The 8,832-nt window shown below is 59.5% G+C and overlaps 2 protein-coding genes across 8 annotated transcripts in view; both read left to right on the forward strand.

Annotated features, from left to right (window-relative positions):
* RFX2 (regulatory factor X2) overlaps positions 1-2,466 on the forward strand; it is a 63,887-nt gene extending 61,421 nt beyond the window's left edge. For 6 of the 7 annotated variants that reach the window (XM_055706903.1, XM_055706909.1, XM_055706907.1 and 3 more), the window contains 2 exons: positions 164-206; positions 361-2,466. In XM_055706903.1, the coding sequence (XP_055562878.1) occupies positions 164-206; positions 361-470 (153 nt within the window). In that variant the 3' untranslated portion in view covers positions 471-2,466. The remainder of the gene's footprint in view (positions 1-163; positions 207-360) is intronic. The other variant, XM_055706904.1, reaches the window with a different exon arrangement.
* Positions 2,467-4,700: 2,234 nt separating this feature from the next.
* On the forward strand, positions 4,701-6,889 carry LOC102047391 (la-related protein 6-like). Its single transcript, XM_005434392.2, has 3 exons — positions 4,701-4,870; positions 5,161-5,371; positions 5,891-6,889. The coding sequence occupies exons 1-3, from the start codon at positions 4,701-4,703 to the stop codon at positions 6,887-6,889; spliced, it is 1,380 nt and encodes a 459-aa protein (XP_005434449.2).
* The last annotated feature ends 1,943 nt before the right edge of the window (positions 6,890-8,832 follow it).

The following is an 8,832-nucleotide window of genomic DNA, read 5'->3' on the forward strand; positions in this document are numbered from 1 at the left end:
CACTGCTGGTGCTTGTGGTTTCACCGGAGAGCTGAAGCTGCTTGTTAGCAATTAATTAATTAAGCAATTGTTAGAATTGCTTGGAAATAAATGCCAACTTGCAGGTCTGGCACTTTGGATCTTCAGTAAGCTTCACTTACCTTGTAACTCCTTTTTCTTTCAGTTCGGTGACCTCACATCCCTGTCCCCAACACTGCTGGACAAAGGTACCTCCTTTCCCTCAGGGGAAGTCCTTCTGGGTCAGGGTTGAATCCTTGGGGGAGGGGCAACCTTGTGCTGGCTCTTCCACCCTGCTCTGTTGGGAAAAAAAACCTTTTCCCCTCCAGTCGCCACTCTCATGCCGAGACCTGTCCTTTGCAGATGACATTAGTGACCTGGGCAGCGAGGTGGACACGGACGCCCGGCACATGGGGGAACCGCTGGTAAAACGGGAGCGCAGCGACCCTGGCTACTCGCTGCAGGAGATCTGAAACGGGGACTCGGCTTTTCTCCAGCTGGATGAAGACATCCGGAGCCAGGTTTGGCGGTCACAAGCCTGAGTCTCCCCGTATCTGCGTCATTAGTGCCTCTTAGTTTCTCTTTATGTTTACTTGTGTGTGGGGATGAGCTCTGGGGGTGAGCCCGGGCGGGCAGTGGGACGGGGCTGGTTTGGCCACTTGCTTTCTTCCAGCGTGGCTGCTGGCCGGAGGGAGAAGGTCCAAAGTTGCTTCTGAGCGATGGGAGCCTCCACGGTCAGCAGTGGATCAGACGTGCCTGTCTGGGAGAGGCTGTCCTCCCCAGCCCGAGCGAGGCGGGCAAACAAGGCTTTCTCTTTCAGGGAAGGTGGTTTGGGTTTCTTCCCCACTTCTCAGACTTCACTGTGATACAAACTTGAACCAGTCAGTGCCCAAGAAGAAGGAAAAATACCTGACCCTTCTCCTCCAGCCTTTCAAGACAAGCTGTCCTGGCTCTGACTTTGCCAAATCACATGTTCCAGGAGCACAGGACGGTCTGTCTGTTGTATCCGCCTGGGGAGGGGGCTCCAGGCTGCACATCCATCGGGTCCCGGCGGAGCGGTGCACGTGCCTAACCTGGGACTGGCACATACATGCCCTGGGACTACGGGACACACATTCCCACCTGCTCCCGTGTCTCCCCAGCTTGGCATTTCATCACTGATCCGCGAATGCTCCTGGGACGCTGCCAGGCCAGCTCAAGATACCAAAGGACTCCGAGGAAGCAGCAGCCGGTCACAAAGTGTGTTCATTGCCCCCTGCGCTCCGATGCCCATGGGCAATCCCACGGGCAGTCCCCATCCTCGCCAGGGTACCTGGGCAGAGGGGAACTGGTCCCATGTCCTGGGTTTTGTAAAATTCTCGCTTGATGTCCTTCTAAAATGTGGAAGGTAGGGTGCAGCTGCCCGCGGGGCTGCGTCCGGAGCATGGGCGACGGTGTGCGACTGCAGTGCCTTAGGGTGGGCCAGCGTGCCTGCTTCCCCCCGCTCCGGGCGAGCCGGCGAGCTCGGGCGCTGATGGAACAGCCCGTCCCGTGTAGCAGCGGGGGACTGTCACGGCCCTGGGTACCCCCGATGCCACGGTGGCATTTCCCCTTGCTGTGTCGCTTCGCCTTCTCCTGCGGCATCGTTGCAGCGGTGGCTCCTGTGGGGCTGAGCTGGAGGAGCTTCTGCCTCGGCGGGGCTTTGTTCTCCCCTTCCCTGTCCTGTGGGGTGTGGGCTGATGGGGGCTACAGGGCAGAGGAGGGGGGTGGAATCTGTTGTCAAGCCAAACTGCAAAAGCAAAGCCCCGGGGCAAATCTTTCTGTGAATAAAGGCCGTGTCATAAATAGCTTTTATTATTATTATTATTATTTCTAATGATACAGTATTTGATGTGAGCTTTCCAGGGGTCTCGTGTACATTTGCATATCAGAGTATATTCTATCCAAATATATTATTTACTCATTCCGAATGGTACTAAGGTAGCTGTGACACTTTAAAAAATATTGCTAATGGAAAGTAAAAAGAAAGTGTGTATAGTGACACATCTTTCCCTCTTACTGTCCTGTGCTTGTTGTCTGTCAGGGTGATGTTTGTAAATGTCTCATATTGAAGTAGCAGGAGACAAGTGAGAAAGCCGGATTTATCTGTAAATAACGACAAAGAATACTCCTTGGGTCAGAGTCCACCCTTCAGATCCTGCTAATGAGATAAGATGGTCTAAAAAACCAACTGAGCAACCAAGTCTTAAACTCCCCTGCTCCCACTGAGTGTGATATTAACTTCAGCTGGTGCATTGGCTCTTCTTTGCAGCCGCTACCAACCGGACCCAGCCACCTTCTGCTCACCATGGATGTGCAAATGAGATGCTCTGGAGCTCTGCAGCGCTGTGCAAGGAGTCTGGATAACCACCTAAACCCAATATGCACAAAATTCCCAGCTAAACCTGAATAGCAATAAACATGTATCAAATGCTCAGGCCTGTACAATAATTGTTGTGGTCCCATTTCTTCTTTAATCACGGAAAGGGGATGTTGGGCAGATGCTGCAAGGCTGCAGCGGCAGGGGGAGATGCAGGATCTGCCCAGGACACTCTAATTAAAGCAGTTTTGGCCAGGGATCCAGCGCCTGCAGGAAGGCAGATGCACCATGCAAGTGGCTGGTTCGTGGGGGCAGCATGCCCATTACCCCAGAGTTCACGGGGCAGGGAAGGGGCTGAAGGATCAGGCTGCTGCTAAGCACGGGGCCGTAAGAAGCATTTTCTAATTCCACTTCCAGACTGATTGTGGAGGATGGGAGCAGTGAGACAGGGATGTGACGAGGGACAGCTCGCTCCTGCTCTGACCCCTTGGGATGGGGAAGAGCCTCAACCCCTGCATCCCGGCTTGCTTCACGCTCCCTCTGGATTATGGGTTTTGCGGGGATGACTGGACCAGCCTGAGCATCTTCCTTCAGACATTGAGTCTCGGGGCTGGAACGGGGAGTTATTTCCCCCAGAGGAGCAGAGCAGCACCTCCTCACCCTGAGCATACCCAGCTGCAAGCGGGGAGAAAATGCTCCCATTAAAACACCCCCCCCAGCCCCGGCTTGCCCCTGGCTCCAGCGCCCCTCCTAGGTGGGCAAATCCCTGCAGAGGTGGTGTGAGCGTCACTGGGGGGTGGGCTGGCGGGCTGGGGGGCTGCCAGGCTCAGGGACGGGACCCCTGTGGAGAACGGGGAAAGCCAGGGACGGGGCACGCAGGGGTGGGCACAGGGGGCTCTGCAGCACCGGCAACACGCGGGACTCCAGGTGAGAGACAACTCGGAAGGGAGCGTTGGGTGGGTTAATCCCTGTAGCATCCTGACTGGCGGTGGATCTCCCTCCCACAGATTCAGGTGAGTGGTGTCCTCATTGTCACCTGCCACCGAGTGCCACCACCCATCAGGGACAGTGGCTGTCCCCGGTTTCCCTGCTGGGTGGCTCTCGGCCACCTTTCTCATCCCAGGACTTTCTTTTCCACCCACCATCCCACCGCAGTCCCCAAGCGGCAGAGAAATCCAGGAGGTGGCAGGGGACATGGAGGTGGCAGGGGGGTGACTCCAAGCACACCAACCCCAGGGAAACCAGGGGGGTGCAACATCCCAGAAGTGGTTTGGCATTGCCGCTCCCTGTGAGCTGTGCCAGAGGGATGAGCTTCCAGCTGGCTCCCATGCAGAGATGTGCCAGTCGGCAGGTTGAGGGCTCGGGGTGACGAGCCCTTGGCTGGTCCTTGTGGCCACAGGGCACAAACATCAGCTAAACCCTGCGCCTGGACAGAGGGGCTGAGGGCCAGCAGGGTTGGGCTCCCCAGCATCGACCCTTCCAAGTGGCAGCTCCAGTTCTCAGCCACCTCCACAGCCCCCCACCCGCTGGCATCACCCCCAGCCCCCCAGCTGCTGCCCAACGCGGGGCTCAGGCAACAGGGACATGTTTCAGCCCAGACCTTCCCCACCTCACACTGAAGCTACCAGCCATCCTGCCCCAGAGCATCATCCCCTGTGATGGTGCCCTGGGCTTAACCCACTCTTGGGGCTCTTCTGATCCCTCTCAGTGGGCTGGGGGGGGTGTGTCTTCAAGAAGGACACTTGCTGTCACTCTGGCAGCGCCAAGAGCCCAAAGGAAACCCTGGAGCAAACCCTCCATCCACCTCCATGCAACAGTTACTGTCCCTGCACAAAACAGGGAAACTGAGGCATGAACTGAGGTGCCTCAGCCTCATAGCATCAGCTCACTACCCCTCTGGGTACCGGTGGTGGTGCTGGTGCTGGTGCATACCCAGCCTTGCTCAGCAGTGGAGGCAGGAGGAGCCTGGCTGCCCCCAGGGCTCAGCTGGGGCCATTTAACCCACAGACTGGTTTCACCTGGAGCCTGATGGGTCTCAGGGCAGGTCCCTGACTGCCTGCTGGGAATCCCGGGCGGCCGCTCTTATAAACCAGCAGCCTGCTTGCTCTAGGGGTTTTTTCTTCCTCGCTTTTCACTTTGTTTCTTAGGAGCCTTAGTTTGGAGGTGGTGAGGGTCTGTTGTCTGCAGGTCTTGAGGATGTAGTGTCAGGACTTTCTACCCTTCCCAGCACTGCCAAGCAGGTAAGGACACAGCAAACTGCTATCCCTGGGGGCTGCAGCCCAGAGCAGGGCTCTGCCCTGGGGCTGGTTGTGGTCAGGAAGCATCCCAGCACTGTCCTTCTCATCTGTGATGTCCTAGATGAAGGATGACCTCGTCATGTAGCTCTGGAGTGGCCTTAGGGCTCAGTTCCCAGCCCAGCTGCAGCACCCCAGTGCCAGTACAAAGAAATTCCTTCCCGGCGCTGCATCTCCTTTTGCCACAGAGCCACTCGCTCTCCCTGCTCAGCCAGGAGGATATCCTTGAGAGCTTCAACAGGTACGTGGCTGCTGGGCTGTCTGTGCACACGGGCTCAGACCTGCTCTTGCCTTCTGTTTGTCTCCAGGACAATGTGTACCTTGTCTGGGGTGGGTTTAGGTTTGTGTTCTAGCACCAGGTGGCTCGCAGGGTGCAGGCTGACATCGCTCCCCTGCAGCCAGAGCAAAGCTGGTGGGTGGCCCTGGCTCTCCCTGGTGTCTCCGCTCTCTGAACTGTTGCAGCTGAGACCAAGCAGGGCTGCACGTACCAAAGGCCACCAGCTCACACCTGTGTCCCTGCTGCCCTGGCAGGAGCTTCTGCAACGTGAACGATGCTCTGGGAGCTGATCTGTTGGACTGCAACTTCTCCATCCCTGACCCACAGCTGGTCCGCAGGATTGTGTCCCAGGTGGAGTTCTACCTCTCAGATGAGAACCTGGCTAAGGATGCCTTCCTCCTGAAACATGTCCAGAAGAACAAGATGGGCTTTGTCAGCATCAAACTGCTGACGTCCTTCAAGAAGGTAGGCGGCCCATGGTGCCGGCCAGCTGGGGTGGGAGGTGGACTTTGTGTGGGGGTGTCTGGGTGTGCTCTGGCTGTCCCTGGGGGGGTGTATGGGGAGGTGGTGCTTGGGTTGTCTGTGTCCTGGCAAAGTGCTGGTGGTGCAGAGCTGGGCTCTGCTCTCTGCCTTTGATGTGCTGCAGCAGCTCTCAAACGAGGGAGCGTGGCTGGGGAAGTGGCGAACGGTTCTCGGACCACCTTCAGGGCTAGATTCACCTCTTCTGCCCATAGTTCCCCCTGGCTGCTTGGGAAGAGATCATCCCTTAACTAAAAAAGCTGCAGGGAAGCACTGGTGGTGTGACATATGGGGAAGCCATAGCTTGTTGCCGCAGACCAACCGCGAAGATGCTCCCATGAAAGGGAGATGTTGCCTTTCCATTGCTTCAGGCTGATGGGGTTGCAGCCTGCGTGGATGATGGGTTTAGGGTGGTCCCTGCCTGGGGAGACTCATGGGAACTCAGCGGCCCCCTCTCTCCCACAGGTGAAATACCTGACACGCGACTGGCGGCTCACGCTCTATGCCCTGCAGTTCTCCGAGCTGCTGGAGGTGAACAAGGAGGGCACCAAAGTGAGGCGGCGGGTCCCCATCCCAGAGTCCCTGCTGAGCATCCCCCCCAGCAAGCTGCTGCTGGCCTGGGAGCTGCTGCCCCAGGAGCAGGATGTGCTGCCGCTGCTGCAGAAGAATTTCCTGGAGACCATCACAAGGTTGTTCAGCCCCTTCGGGGCTATTGCCTCCATCCGCATCCTGCGCCCGGGCCGCAAGCTGCCCTCGGATGTACGAAAATACACGTCACGCTTCCCCGAGCTGCTGAGCAAGTGCTGTGCGCTGGTGGAGTACGAGAGCCTGGAAAGCGCCTGCAGGGCCTTCGAGGACCTGGGCCACCAAAGCCGACTGGGCAGTGAGAGCATCAAAGTGGTCCGGCTCTGCGGGAAGGGCTCCAAGAAGAAAGCTGGAGCTGAGAGGGAGGTGGCGAAGGAGCTGGGGGACCAGCTGGGCTGGAAGGCACAGGTGGCATCCACACCGGTACCCTACAGCATCGGGGACTCCCTGCTCTGCAGCTCCCTGGAGCCAGACGGTGCCCTGGTGTCACGGTCCCCCCTCCTGAGCAAGGACCCCCCGGCACCCGACTGGCCCAGCGGTGACTTCAAGCCCAGCGCCTTCAGCAGTGCCTTCGCCGGGTCGCTGCTCACCAGCAAAGTCTTCCCTCCGCTGGGCACAGGCTGGAGCACCAGCAGCTGCTGCAGCCTTTGCTCTGGCCCCGAGAGCCGCAGCAGCTGGGGGAGTGGGCTGGGCGCTGGTGCCCCCTGGCACAGCCCCGCTCTGGATGCCAGCCCTTTCCCCAGCCGTGCCCTGGCAGCCAAGCGGGTGACAGAGCCCCTCAGCCTGCAGGATGGGGTCCTTCGCCTGCCCCACGGCCCCGATGGCACCAAGGGCTTCTGCAGCAGCTTTGGGAGAGGGGAGCTCGTCCTCCGGCACTGAGGATCCTTTCCGTTTGGGTTCTGGGTTTGTCTTTTTTTTTCTTTTTTTTTTTTTTCCTCCTCTCGAGCAGCAGAACTCTCTGTGGCCCCCGAGAGCTGCGGGTGGTGGCGGTGCAGCTGCTGCAGGGGACAGGAGTTTGGGGCAAGGACGATGCCTGGGGAGGGTCAGTGTGCGAGGTGAGATGCTGAGCAGCACCGGGAGCTGTGCCATGCTGAGGCCACTGTGCCCACCCGGGGTCCGGAGCAGCTCGCACCACCCCAGTGGCATCACTGGGGCAGCCCTAAGGAAGGGGCTCAGCCCCCCAACCCCCGGCGCTGGGGTGCTGCCCCGAGGGGACCTCAGCTCGCACCCGCTGCCGGACCTGGCGAGGTGATGCCGCTTCCCGAAGGCTGCGTCGGCCCCAGGCTGTGGAGCTCAGGTGCGAAACGGGCAATAAAGGGACCAAGTTTCCAGGCACTTTCTGGCTGGTGTGGGTTTTTTGGTGTTTTTTTTCTGTTTCCCCCTAGGGAGGCTGTTGCGGCCACCGAAGGCGCAGGCAGGCGAGGGGAGAGGGTCCTGCCTGGCAGGTGGCTCCTCCATCACCGCTGCTGGGGTGATACCGGGCTGTGCAGCTGAGCGTGGACGTGAGCAAGGGCAGGATTGTCCTGAGGCTTGGAAGGGCTTTGCACCGAGCGCTGTCCCTGCTGCAGGGGACGCTGGTTGTGTTCAAGGCTAAGGGGTGGCAGCCCTTGTTGTGGTGTGCGTCCAGTCCCCCCCTCAGCCCCCAGGTCTGCCCTTGTCCTGGGGGCTCTGTGCCACTTTCTGCGTGGGGCCGTGTCCATGGGTCCTGCAGGGACCTGTCTGTCGTAGCTATCCCCAAAGGGCTGCTTCCCCTGGGGAGAGGGACAGGGGAGTGGTCCTCTGGCAGGGGCTTGGCCCTGGGGGGGGGGGGGGGGGGCGGTCTCGGTGCCCTTTGGGGCTCGCTGGTTCTGACCTGGGGCTTCTGCACCTCTTGGGTGCCATTTCCCCATGTTCCCTCCCACACAGGCACGGAGCGGGATGGAGAAACAACATTTAATGGAAAACAATAAGACTTGCCAAAACATCAAACTTGCTAAATCCCACCCAGTACAGAGCACTCTTTGCTCCCACTCCCCCCAGTACAGAACAGTCCTCCCCTGATCCCCCCTCTCCCCACCCCTCATGTGGATTATGTGGATTTAATCCCCCCAGGCGCTGGCTCCCCCCTTGCTGGGGGGCAGGAGCCAGGTGTTCTGCCTCTTGCCCTGCTGCTATGGTGCTGCAGGTGGGGACGGTGACAGGTCCCAGTCCATGTCCCCCCACAGCTCCTGGGGCTCCATCTCAATGGTGTTGAACACCTCCAGGCTCACCAGGGAGTCCGTCATCTCGGAGACGCTGTAATCGCCATCGAACAGGTCTTCAGGCAGGGCGAGGGAGCTCAAGTCACAGCAGGGCACAGCTGGGCTGGTGTCCCCAGGGGTGGGGACGCTGCTGGGACCCTCCTGGATGTGCCCTGCCGTGTCCGAGGATAAACCAAAGAGCCTCAGGGCCTCCTGAAGAAGCACCTCTTCGGGCACATCATAGCTGTCTTCTAGATCCACAACCACTTGGTTGTGGGGGGCAGCAGAGGGGCTGGGGGGGACATGGCTGCCTGGGGCTGCCCCCGCAGGGGTGGCCGTGCTGCAGATGGTCTCTTCGGGCTGGCCCTGGATGAGCTGGGAGCCAGCAATGGATGTTGGCAGCACCAGGGGCGCCGGGGCCATGGCTCCCCCCTTCTGTGCGTCAGGCACAAGGTGTGGCAGTTGGCCCTGGGGGGTCCCGGAGTCCCCCCGGGCACCCCCCAGCAGAGAGGTGCTGCTGTAGTTGGCTATGGCGGTGACTGGTGGAGGCAGGATGCTGCTGGTCCACTGAAGATGGAAGAAGCGGGGATCAAAGTAGCATCC

The sequence above is a fragment of the Falco cherrug genome, chromosome 4 (genome assembly GCF_023634085.1).
Source record: "Falco cherrug isolate bFalChe1 chromosome 4, bFalChe1.pri, whole genome shotgun sequence".
Lineage (NCBI taxonomy): Eukaryota > Metazoa > Chordata > Aves > Falconiformes > Falconidae > Falco > Falco cherrug.